This window comes from Haematobia irritans, chromosome 2, assembly GCF_050003625.1.
Source record: "Haematobia irritans isolate KBUSLIRL chromosome 2, ASM5000362v1, whole genome shotgun sequence".
Classification (NCBI taxonomy): domain Eukaryota; kingdom Metazoa; phylum Arthropoda; class Insecta; order Diptera; family Muscidae; genus Haematobia; species Haematobia irritans.
Window position 1 is genome coordinate 40,384,457 of NC_134398.1, and position 14,183 is coordinate 40,398,639.

The 14,183-nt window shown below is 34.2% G+C and overlaps 1 protein-coding gene across 2 annotated transcripts in view; it reads right to left on the bottom strand.

Moving 5' to 3' along the window:
• Positions 1–6,661: 6,661 nt before the first annotated feature.
• The window catches only part of LOC142224015 (uncharacterized), a 49,918-nt gene continuing 42,396 nt past the window's right edge, over positions 6,662–14,183 (bottom strand). The window contains exon 6 of one of the 2 annotated variants that reach the window (XM_075293826.1): positions 6,662–6,844. In XM_075293826.1, coding sequence (XP_075149941.1) covers positions 6,783–6,844 — 62 coding nt within the window. In that variant the 3' untranslated portion in view covers positions 6,662–6,782. Of the gene's footprint in view, positions 6,845–6,900; positions 7,374–14,183 lie in introns of those variants that run through there. The other variant, XM_075293825.1, reaches the window with a different exon arrangement.

Below are 14,183 nucleotides of genomic sequence, written 5' to 3' on the forward strand. Positions count from 1 at the left end.
GCTCCCTACGTACCGTGCAAAAGTCCATGTCGATTCTTAATTATTTGTAGACTTACCTATACATAACTTTTTTGTCTAATATATACCACGTATGGACTAACTCACAATTGAGACAAGTAAGTAAAGTCTAAAATCGGGCGGGTCCGACTATATTATACCCTTCATCCCTATGTAGGACAAAATTTGTGTTACCATCCCAACTACTTCACATTTGCTGGAAGCTGTATAAAGGAGACAATATTTATACCCTTCACCACTACTGTGGTACAGGGTATAATAAGTTTGTGCATTTGTATGTAACGCCAAGAAGGAGTAATCATAGACCAACCTTTTAGTATACGGATCGGCTTAGAATTAAATTCTGAGTCGATTTAGCGATGTCCGTCTGTCTCTCTGTCCGTCTGTCTGTCCGTCTGTCTGTCTGTCTGTCTGTCTGTTGATATATTTTTGTGTGCAAAGTACAGCTCGCTGTTTTAGTCCGATTGTCCTAAAATTTGGTATAGGGTCCTGTTTCGGCTCAAAGACGATCCCTATTGAATTTGGAAAAAATCGGTTCAGATTTAGATATAGCTGCCATATATATTTTTCGCCGATCTGGTCATAATTGGCGTGTATATCAACCGATCTTCCTCAAATTCCGTACATCCGAATATTTTATGGGTCTCGAAAAACTTGCAAAATACCAGCCAAATCGGTTCAGATTTAGATATAGCTCGCATATATAGCTTTCGCCCGATTTACACTCATTTGCCCAAAGAGGCCAATTTTTAACTCCGATTTGGTTGAAATGTTGCACAGGGAGTAGAATTAGCATTGAAACTATGCGTGCCAAATTTGGTTGAAATCGGTTCAGATTTGGATACATCTCCCATATATAGCTTTCGCCCGATTTACACTCATATGACCACAGAGGCCAATTTTTAACTCCGATTTAGTTGAAATTTTGCACAGGGAGTAGAATTAGCATTGAAACTATGCGTGCCAAAGTTGGTTGAAATCGGTTCAGATTTGGATATATCTCCCATATATAGCTTTCGCCCGATTTACACTCATATGACCACAGAGGCCAAGTTTTTGCTCCGATTTAGTTGAAATTTTGCACAAAGAGTAGAATTAGCATTGTAGCTATGCGTGCCAAATTTGGTTGAAATCGGTTCAGATTTAGATATATCTCCCATGTATAGCTTTCGCCCGATTTACACTCATATGACCACAGAGGCCAATTTTTAACTCCGATTTAGTTGAAATTTTGCACAGAGAGTAGAATTAACATTGTTGCTATGCGTGCCAAATTTGGTTGAAATCGGTTCAGATTTAGATATAGCTCCCATATATATGTTTTTCTGATTTCGACAAAAATGGTCAAAATGCCAACAATTTCCTTGTAAAATCGCCACTGCTTAGTCGCAAAGTTGTAAAAATGACTCTAATTTTCCTAAACTTCTAATACATATATATCGAGCGATAAATCATAAATAAACTTTTGCAAAGTTTCCTTAAAATTGCTTCAGATTTAAATGTTTCCCATATTTATACCCTTCACCACTGCTGTGGTACAGGGTATAATAAGTTTGTGCATTTGTATGTAACGCCAAGAAGGAGTAATCATAGACCAACCTTTTAGTATACGGATCGGCTTAGAATTAAATTCTGAGTCGATTTAGCGATGTCCGTCTGTCTGTCCGTCTGTCTGTCCGTCTGTCTGTCTGTCTGTCTGTTGATGTATTTTTGTGTGCAAAGTACAGCTCGCTGTTTTAGTCCGATTGTCCTAAAATTTGGTATAGGGTCCTGTTTCGGCTCAAAGACGATCCCTATTGAATTTGGAAAAAATCGGTTCAGATTTAGATATAGCTGCCATATATATTTTTCGCCGATCTGGTCATAATTGGCGTGTATATCAACCGATCTTCCTCAAATTCCGTACATCCGAATATTTTATGGGTCTCGAAAAACTTGCAAAATACCAGCCAAATCGGTTCAGATTTAGATATAGCTCGCATATATAGCTTTCGCCCGATTTACACTCATTTGCCCAAAGAGGCCAATTTTTAACTCCGATTTGGTTGAAATATTGCACAGGGAGTAGAATTAGCATTGAAACTATGCGTGCCAAATTTGGTTGAAATCGGTTCAGATTTGGATACATCTCCCATATATAGCTTTCGCCCGATTTACACTCATATGACCACAGAGGCCAATTTTTAACTCCGATTTAGTTGAAATTTTGCACAGGGAGTAGAATTAGCATTGAAACTATGCGTGCCAAAGTTGGTTGAAATCGGTTCAGATTTGGATATATCTCCCATATATAGCTTTCGCCCGATTTACACTCATATGACCACAGAGGCCAATTTTTTGCTCCGATTTAGTTAAAATTTTGCACAGGGAGTAGAATTAGCATTGTATGCGTGCCAAATTTGGTTGAAATCGGTTCAGATTTAGATATATCTCCCATGTATAGCTTTCGCCCGATTTACACTCATATGACCACAGAGGCCAATTTTTAACTCCGATTTAGTTGAAATTTTGCACAGAGAGTAGAATTAACATTGTTGCTATGCGTGCCAAATTTGGTTGAAATCGGTTCAGATTTAGATATAGCTCCCATATATATGTTTTTCTGATTTCGACAAAAATGGTCAAAATACCAACATTTTCCTTGTAAAATCGCCACTGCTTAGTCGAAAAGTTGTAAAAATGACTCTAATTTTCCTAAACTTCTAATACATATATATCGAGCGATAAATCATAAATGAACTTTTTCGAAGTTTCCTTAAAATTGCTTCAGATTTAAACGTTTCCCATATTTTTTTACTAACATTGTGTTCCACCCTAGTGCATTAGCCGACTTAAATTTTGAGTCTATAGATTTTGTAGAAGTCTATCAAATTCTTCCAGATCGAGTGATATTTAAATTTATGTATTTGGGACAAACCTTTATAAAGGGTGATTCTTTTGAGGTTAGGATTTTCATGCATTAGTATTTGACAGATCACGTGGGATTTCAGACATGGTGTCAAAGAGAAAGATGCTCAGTATGCTTTGACATTTCATCATGAATAGACTTACTAACGAGCAACGCTTGCAAATCATTGAATTTTATTACCAAAATCAGTGGCAGAAAATCCGCTTTTTTATCGACAAATTTTGTTCAGCGATGAGGCTCATTTCTGGTTGAATGGCTACGTAAATAAGCAAAATTGCCGCATTTGGAGTGAAGAGGAACCAGAAGCCGTTCAAGAACTGCCCATGCATCCCGAAAAATGCACTGTTTGGTGTGGTTTGTACGCTGGTGGAATCATTGGACCGTATTTTTTCAAAGATGCTGTTGGACGCAACGTTACGGTGAATGGCGATCGCTATCGTTCGATGCTAACAAACTTTTTGTTGCCAAAAATGGAAGAACTGAACTTGGTTGACATGTGGTTTCAACAAGATGGCGCTACATGCCACACAGCTCGCGATTCTATGGCCATTTTGAGGGAAAACTTCGGAGAACAATTCATCTCAAGAAATGGACCGGTAAGTTGGCCACCAAGATCATGCGATTTGACGCCTTTAGACTATTTTTTGTGGGGCTACGTCAAGTCTAAAGTCTACAGAAATAAGCCAGCAACTATTCCAGCTTTGGAAGACAACATTTCCGAAGAAATTCGGGCTATTCCGGCCGAAATGCTCGAAAAAGTTGCCCAAAATTGGACTTTCCGAATGGACCACCTAAGACGCAGCCGCGGTCAACATTTAAATGAAATTATCTTCAAAAAGTAAATGTCATGGACCAATCTAACGTTTCAAATAAAGAACCGATGAGATTTTGCAAATTTTATGCGTTTTTAAAAAAAAAAAAGTTATCAAGCTCTTAACAAATCACCCTTTATATAGCCCCCAACACATTTGACGGATGTGATATGGTATCGAAAATTTAGATCTACAAAGTGGTGCAGGGTATAATATAGTCGGCCCCGCCCGACTTTAGACTTTCCTTACTGGTTTTTTACTAACATTGTGTTCCACCCTAGTGCATTAGCCGACTTAAATTTTGAGTCTATAGATTTGTAGAAGTCAATCAAATTCTGTCCAGATCGAGTGATATTTAAATGTATGTATTTGGGACAAACTTTTATATATAGCCCCAAACACATTTGACGGATGTGATATGGTATCGAAAATTTAGATCTACAAAGTGGTGCAGGGTATAATATAGTCGGCCCCGCCCGACTTTAGACTTTCCTTACTGGTTTTACTTCTACAAAATCTCTAGAATTAAAATTTAAATCGGCTAACGCTATCCAGTTAATTGGAGGAAACTTCCATTGAAAATGGGTCTAAAATGTGTAACAGTCTACCATATTTCCCCAACTATGGTGTACGTATATATGGGAGCTATATAAAGGGTGATTTGTTAAGAGCTTGATAACTTTTTTTTAAAAAAAAACGCATAAAATTTGCAAAATCTCATCGGTTCTTTATTTGAAACGTTAGATTGGTCCATGACATTTACTTTTTGAAGATAATTTCATTTAAATGTTGACCGCGGCTGCGTCTTAGGTGGTCCATTCGGAAAGTCCAATTTTGGGCAACTTTTTCGAGCATTTCGGCCGGAATAGCCCGAATTTCTTCGGAAATGTTGTCTTCTAAAGCTGGAATAGTTGCTGGCTTATTTCTGTAGACTTTAGACTTGACGTAGCCCCACAAAAAATAGTCTAAAGGCGTCAAATCGCATGATCTTGGTGGCCAACTTACCGGTCCATTTCTTGAGATGAATTGTTCTCCGAAGTTTCCCTCAAAATGGCCATAGAATCGCGAGCTGTGTGGCATGTAGCGCCATCTTGTTGAAACCACATGTCAACCAAGTTCAGTTCTTCCATTTTTGGCAACAAAAAGTTTGTTAGCATCGAACGATAGCGATCGCCATTCACCGTAACGTTGCGTCCAACAGCATCTTTGAAAAAATACGGTCCAATGATTCCACCAGCGTACAAACCACACCAAACAGTGCATTTTTCGGGATGCATGGGTAGTTCTTGAACGGCTTCTGGTTGCTCTTCACTCCAAATGCGGCAATTTTGCTTATTTACGTAGCCATTCAACCAGAAATGAGCCTCATCGCTGAACAAAATTTGTCGATAAAAAAGCGGATTTTCTGCCAACTTTTCTAGGGCCCATTCACTGAAAATTCGACGTTGTGGCAGATCGTAAGTCTATTCATGATGAAATGTCAAAGCATACTGAGCATCTTTCTCTTTGACACCATGTCTGAAATCCCACGTGATCTGTCAAATACTAATGCATGAAAATCCTAACCTCAAAAGAATCACCCTTTATAATCTGAACCGATTTTGACTAAATTTGACACGTATAGTTAGAATAATAATTCTGCTATCTATGCGAAATTGCACGTAAATGGGAGTATAACTTTGGGCCCCCTGGTCATATGAGTGCAAGTCGGACGGAAGATATATATGGGAGCTAAATCTGAAACGATTTCAACCAAATTTGGCACAATTACCGATACTACTAAACGTACCCCTTGTGCAAAATTTGAAGCAAATCACGGCAAAATCCTGGCATTTGTGGCCATATAAGTTCAAATCGGACGAAAGATATATATGGGAGCTATATCTAAATTTGAACCGATTTCAATCAAATTTACCAAGCATTGGTAGAATGTCAATTCTACCCTCTGTGCAAAAGAAGATCGGTAGTAAACGAAGATCGGTAGTAAACATTGGCCTATGTGGTCATATGAGTCTAAATCGGACGAAAGATATATATGGGAGCTATATCTAAATCTGAACCGATTTGGCTGATATTTTGCAAGATTTTCAAGATTCATAAAATATTTGGATGTACGGTATTTCAAGAAAATCGGTTGATAAACACGCTAACGATGACGAAATCGGGGATAAATATATATGGCAGATATATCTAAATCTGAACCGATTTTTTCCAAAACCAATAGCGATTGTCTCTGTCCCAAGAAACGGCCCTATGCCAAATTTGAGGACGATCGGACTTAAATTGCGAGCTGTACTTTGTGCACAAAATTACATATACAGACAGACGGACGGACAGACAGACAGACAGACGGACATCGCTAAATCGACTCAGGATTTAATTCTAATGGCCAGTTTCTCATCCTCCGATTAATTTTAACCGGTGGATAGACCTCCGGTTAGTAAAATTTTTGTATGGGATCTGCTGTTTTATCGACACGATAAATAATAACAAGACATTGAGAAACTGGCCCTAAGCCGATCGGTATACTAAAAGATGGGCCTATGACCACTATTTCTTGGCGTTACATACCAATGCACAAACTTATTATACCCTGTACCACAGTAGTGGTAAAGGGTATAAAAACGATTTAATATACCACAACCCAATTAATTCGATTGTGGATGACAGTCTTTCGTAGAAGTTTCTACGCAATCCATGGTGGATTGCGAACTTACGGCCGTATATACTTGTTTTTTTTTTTTTTTTTTTGCCGATTAAAGTTATTATACCCTGACCACTATGGATGAAATCACAATAAACTTTTATAACATCTCGAGAAAATTTATAAAATCATGGATCCTTGGCGCTGATTTTTATTTTAAAATATTTTTACAATATACTTACCAATATATTCCGACATTTCCAAAAAAAAACAGTTAAATTTTATATAAAGGCATTTGTTTATTTAATTTGTATTTTTTTTTAATATTTATTTAGTAATATTGCAATATATATTTTATAAATATATGGAACACATGTACATAAATCAAGCAATTGCCAATTTAATAATATGGATCTTGATAATGTGGATTAGAGCCATAGGCAACACAACTGCAAGGATAACCTAAAGGATTAGAAATAATGAGAAATATTGCAAAAATATAAAATGATTATATAAAACAATATCAAATGGAAAATTATTTTTTATTCACAATAGAGAAGTCTAAATAATACAATTTTGAAAAATGTCAAAGAATAAAATAGACAAAAATTAGAAAAGAAATAAAATTGAAATATCTCATAAACTACAGACATGGAAACTTATAACACTGGATAATATTTCGAGGTGTTACATACATCACACAACTATAAAAAGTATTAAAAGTGAGTCTATTATAATTAACTATATTTGTGTATATGGAAATAAATTAATTAAAGCATGTTAGGGGGGGGGGGGTAGTTCAATTAATGCTCCAATTAATTTATTATTTTTTTTTTTATATTCGAGATTTTTGTTTTACTTTACTGAGAGTTGTATAGGTGTAGGTTTTTCTTATTTTTGCTATACGTAATTGCACAGTATCCAATTATTCAATTATGTAACGTTCCCGGGGCTCGAGTCCAAACAACTTGACCTAAACTATTCACAACCACTGTGAATAGAAGATAAAGAAAATTTTCTTATTAGGAAATAATTTTCACAAACACACAAACGTTACGCATACACACACACAATATTGTTTTTCGACCATAAGGAATGGAAAGTTAAACAAGCAAATAATGAAATTAAATGATTTAGACTAGAATTTATCACAATAAAATTTAAAAATTTTTAGAATTACAACTTTTTCGCAGATCTGTACAATTACATAGAGAAAGCAGATGTTTATGAAATAGGCAAAAACGATATATTAAAATGGGTTTATTTGTCAAAATGAGTCCATTTAGAAATTTATGAGCACTAAGCCATCATCTTTCATCTTTCGACGATATAGTTTGACAAATACCCCTATTACAAAAAGTATGAGAACGATAAGGAAAGGAAACTTATACAAATATATTACAGAAATATTAAAACGGCAAAATATATTTACGGTGAAAATTTAACAAACAGCTATTAACAAACACCTACAATAAATGTGATATTCATGATATTTCCGAAATCACTTTACAAGAGTGACTTTATGAAAATACACAAAAAAAAAAAGATTTAAATGTAGGCCAAGATAGATAAAAGTAATTACATTTAATTTGTTTTATCATTTAATTTTTTTTTAATTTCAATTGATAATTTAATTTATAATTTCAATTTTTATTTATTAAACGCAATGCAATTAAAATTTGTATCTATTAGTTTAGCTTTAATGTTATTTTCTTTTACTACAATACATTTTAATTTTTATATAATTTTTATTTGGAATTTAATCTATTAAATTTATTTCAATATTAATTTTTAATTTTTTTGAATTTAATTTTAATTTCAAATTATATTTTGTTTTCTTTTATTACAATTTTAATTTTTCAGTTTTATTTTATTTTAAATTAATTTTATTTTTATTTATTTTTTCAATTTTAATTAAAATTTGGGTTTAATTTATTAAACTTAATGCAATTTTAATTTTTATTGATAATTTTATTTTTAGTTATAAAAATATAAAAATTTTATTTGTACTTTTAGTTTCTGATTATAATTTTAATATATAAGATTTCGCTCATTTTAAATATTTACCTTTTATTTTAATTTTAATTTAATTTTTTTTGTAAGCGTAATTTTAAAAATACTTAATTTTTAATTTAAATTAAATTTTCTTTATTACAATATTAATTTCAATTGCAAATTTGATTTAAAGTTAAACTCCAAACTTAGTTTTATTTTATATTCTTTTATTACAATTTTACTTTTTTGTTTTAATTCTAATTTAATAAATTTAATTTATTAAAGTTTTTTTCTTTTATTAAACATTTTATTTATTATATATTAATTTCAATTGCAATTTTGATTTAAAGTTAAACTCCAAACTTAGTTTTATTTTATATTCTTTTATTACAATTTTACTTTTTTGTTTTAATTCTAATTTAATAAATTTAATTTATTAAAGTTTTTTTTCTTTTATTAAACATTTTATTTTTATATTTTAGTTTAATTGAAGTCCAAATTTTATTTATTAATCATTTTATATTTAATTGCAATGAAAACTTTCAGAAGTGGACACCTACGGTCGTTTAAATTTTGTCTACATTTGGTAAACATTCTTTTCCTCTGTTGGTTAAGGTACTCTTGTAGTTTAGTCAACGCAATGGGTTTAAAGCTGAGATCAAAACAAACAAAAAATAAAATTGAAATTGAAAAAAATTTTGTTATTTAGTTTTTTTAAAAGTTCTTCATCCAAATGAACTTCTAAGGCACAACTTTTAAAGCAATGCAAAGGATCCAAAAATTGAGTACTTCCATCCTATTATAAGTCCATGTAAAATTCATTGAAGATGATCCAAGTTTGCACTACTCCCGGATCACAAATTGAAGACCCAAAAACGTTTTTGAAGCTCTTTTTTTGCTGGGAATACAGCAAATGTCTCACGATAACTGTCCACTTTTGGGAGATGTCCGCTTTTCACAGTGCCCAAATTAGAGAGGTTTCACTGTATTATTTTAATTTATATAATTTTAATCATTTTTAATTTTTACCGTTTATTTTATTTTAATTTATATTTAAATTTTATTTTCTTTTATATCAATTTTAATTTTTATTTAAATTCTAAATTTAATTGTAATTGTTATCTTTATTGTAAATGAAAAACTGAAAATTACTGTTGTAATTTTAATTTAAGTTTAAATTTATTAAAGTTAATTCAATTTTAATTTTTAACTTTTATTTGAATTTAAATTTTATCTTCTTTTAAAAAAAAATGTTTTATTTGTTAATACAACCGCTAGGGAAATAGGGGATCATGATAACTGTAATTTTAAATATAATTACATTTTAATTTTTAATTCAATTGAAATTTTGATTTCAATTTTAATCTTTATTTTAATTTAATATATTATTTTAATTTAAATTAATTAACACTTTAATTAAGTATAATTATTTTTTATGTATTGAATATAGAGAGAGTCATGGAAATTGTAATTTAAACAAGTAAATACAGCAGTAAGTTCGGCCGGGCCGAATCTTAAATACCCACCACCATGAACCAAATAATAGGATTTCCTTTGAAATTTCAGGAGGGCTTGAGGACTTGAGGATACTTCCCGAAGATAAATTTAAATATTTCACCTATGAGGACTATATCAGATTCTGGATTTATAAGAACCATTTTTGTTTGAGTTTTAGAGGAATCATTGTAAGTGTGCAAGAAAATTATTAAATAACGTCTTGATTTGAAATCTGTAGATTTTCACCCGAGAAGTAAAATCTGGAAATTTTACACTGAGTTTCAAGCAATTTTCATGATCAGTGCGCCTTCTATACCCTCAAGAAGTGAAATCGGTCTATATGGAGGCATTACCAAATGGACCGATAAAAACTTAATCCGACACACGTCTTTGTGAGCCTAAAATATTTAAAATTTCAGGCAAATCGGATAAATACTACGGTTTCTAGAAACCCAAGGAGTTAAATCGGGAGATCGTTATTATGGGGGCTATACTAAAATATGGACCGATACTCACCGTTTTCGCACACCTCATTATGGCCCGAAAATACCTCTAGATTTCCGATTTCAGGCAAATTGGATAAAAACTTCGGATTCTAGAAGCCCAAGAAGTAAAATCGGGATATCGGTCTATATGGGGGCTATACCATAAAATGACCGATACTCACCATTTGTGGCACACCTCTTTATGGTCCTAAAATACCTACAAATTTCCAATTTCAGGCAAATTGTATATAAACTACGGATTCTATAAGCCCAAGACCTCAAATCGGGAGGTCGGTTTATATGGGGACCATACCAAAACATGGACCGATGCTCACCATTTTTGGCACACCCCTTTACGGTTCTAAAGTACCTCTCGATTTCCAATTTCAAGTAAATTAGATAAAAACTGTGGTTTCTTTAAGGCAAAGAGTAAAATCGGGAGTTCGGTCTATATGGGGGCTATACCAAAATATGGACCGATACTCACAATTTTTGGCACACGTATTTATGGTCCTACAATACCTCTAGATTTCCAATTTCAGGTAAATTTAATAAAAACTGCGGTTTCTATAAGCCCAAGAAGTAAAATCGGTAGATCGGTCTATATGGGGGCTATACCAAAACATGGACCGATACTCACCATTTTTGGCGCCCCTCTTTATGGTCATAAAATACCTCTAGATTTCAAATTTCAGGCAAATTGGATAAAAACTACGATTTCTATTAGCCCAAGACCCCAAATCGGGAGGTCGGTTTATATGGGGACTATATCAAAACATGGACCGATATAGCCCATCTTCGAACTTGACCTGCCTGCAGACAAAAGACGAGTTTGTGCAAAAATTCAGCACGATTGCTTCATTATTGAAGACTGTAGCGTGATTACAACAGACAGTCAGAGAGACAGACAGACAGACGGACATCGTTATGTCGTCTTAGAATTTCTCCCTGATCAAGAATATATACTTTATATAGTCGGAAATCGATATTTCGATGTGTTACAAACGGAATATCAAACTTATTATACCCCCGTCACCATTCCATTGTGGTGGGTATAAAAACAAGTATATACGGCCGTAAGTTCGGCCAGGCCGAATCTTATGTACCCTCCACCATGGATTGCGTAGAAGGTTAGGTTAGGTTAGGTGGCAGCCCGATGTATCAGGCTCACTTAGACTATTCAGTCCATTGTGATACCACATTGGTGAACTTCTCTCTTATCACTGAGTGCTGCCCGATTCCATGTTAAGCTCAATGACAAGGGACCTCCTTTTTATAGCCGAGTCCGAACGGCGTTCCACATTGCAGTGAAACCACTTAGAGAAGCTTTGAAACCCTCAGAAATGTCACCAGCATTACTGAGGTGGGATAATCCACCGCTGAAAAACTTTTTGGTGTTCGGTCGAAGCAGGAATCGAACCCACGACCTTGTGTATGCAAGGCGGGCATGCTAACCATTGCACCACGGTGGCTCCCGGTGGATTGCGTAGAAACTTCTACGAAAGGCTGTCATCCACAATCGAATTACTTGGGTTGTGGTATCTTAAAACTTCTTAACATCGTTTTCTAAATTGTGAGTTAGTCCATACGTCGTATATATTAGACAAAAAAGTTATGTATAGGTAAGTCTACAAATAATTACGAATCGATATGGACTTTTGCACGGTACATAGAGAGCCAGAATTGAAATATGGGGGTCCCTTATATGTGGGCTATATACAATTATGAACTTGATATGGACAACTTTTTGTGTGATTGGGGATCTATTTATCTTAGGGCTATATATAACTATAGACCGATATGGACCTAGTTAGGCATGGTTGTTAACGGCCACATGCTAGCACAATGTACCAAATTTCAACTGACTCGAATGAAATTTGCTCCTCCAAGAGGCTCCAAAACCAAATCTCGGGTTCGGTTTATATGGGGGCAATATATGATTATGGACCGATTTCGATCAATTTTTTCATGGGTGTTTGAGGCCATATATTAAAACCACGTAACAAATATCAACTGAATCAGATGAATTTTGGTCTTCCAAGAGGGTCCGGAGGTCAAATCTGGTGATCGGTTTATATGGGGGCTATATATAATTATGAACCGATGTGGACCAATTTTGCACGGTTGTTAGGTTGTTAGTTGTTATTGATGTAGGTCGGATGGTATTGCAAATGGGCCATATCGGTCCACTTTTACGTATAGCCCCTATATAAATGTTAGGTTAGGTTAGGTGGCAGCCCGATGTATCAGGCTCACTTAGACTATTCAGTCCATTGTGATACCACATTGGTGAACTTCTCTCTTATCACTGAGTGCTGCCCGATTCCATGTTAAGCTCAATGACAAGGGACCTCCTTTTTATAGCCGAGTCCGAACGGCGTTCCACATTGCAGTGAAACCACTTAGAGAAGCTTTGAAACCCTCAGAAATGTCACCAGCATTACTGAGGTGGGATAATCCACCGCTGAAAAACTTTTTTTGGTGTTTGGTCGAAGCAGGAATCGAACCCACGACCTTGTGTATGCAAGGCGGGCATGCTAACCATTGCACCACGGTGGCTCCTCCATATAAACCGATCCCCCGATTTGGCTTGCGAGGCCTCTAAGAGGAACATATTTCCTCCGATTCGGCTGAAATTTGGTACATGGTGTTAGGATATGGTCTCTAACAACCATGCAAAAATTGGTCCACATCGGTCCATAATTATATATAGCCCCCATACAAACCGATCCCCCGATTTGGCTTGCGAGGCCTCTAAGAGAAGCAAATTTCATCTGATTCAGTTGAAATTTGGTACGTGGTGTTAATATATGGCCTCAAACACCCATGCAAAAATTGGTTGAAATCGGGCCTTAATTATATATAGCCCCCATATAAACCGATCCCCAGATTTGGCCTCCGGAGCCCATTGGAAGAGCAAAATTCAACCAATTCTGTTGAAATTTGGTAGGTGCACGGATGAAAATATGTTTGGCTATAAACATTATATGTTTAGAACACAAATTTTTAAACACAATATTTTTGAGTGCAAGCATATAATGTTCATAAACTAGCATAACATGTTTGGGACATATATGTTAATATGTTAGAACATATTATGTTTGGGACATAAAATGTTTGTAAATATAATATGCTTGGATGCAAACATATATTAATTTAGAAATAGACTATAAACATATATGTGTTTAGTAGCTTGGAGCGCTATTTAACAGGGAGCGATATTGAATTAAGTTGGTGGTTGTTGCTTGTTATTACAGAATTTACATTTTATTTTTCCTTGGGCAATTGATCAGCTACTTCTTTGATCCTTACAAACTGTGTGGTCCGCTGTTCGAATCCCCGTCCGGCAAAAGGTAAAATTAAAATAAAAAAATCATACAATTGAATAATTTCTTCTACAATGTTTGTATTACAGAAAAAGGTGCTAAGAACTAAAAAATCTCGTGGAAGTGAGAAAGATGTGGGGGAATATACAATTGGGCAGAAACAAAATTTTGAGCATTCAGGTCGAAAACCTATGTTGTTAACACCTATATTACCTGTTTATTTTCATAATTCATTATGATTGTAAATATATAAATAAATAAATAAAATTTTGAGCACAATATTGTTTGGGAGAATTTTTTTAAGCATATAATATTTTTGGGTGCAAAATGCTTCCAAACATTTTATATGGTCACATAATAACATATTATTTTTTGGAAGACAACATTATTGAATTTGGATGCAAAAATACAAAATGTTTGGAACTTAGACTACCCAAACATATATTGTTTAGACCAATATGCTTTCAAACATATTATATATTGGAAGAGATCAAACAT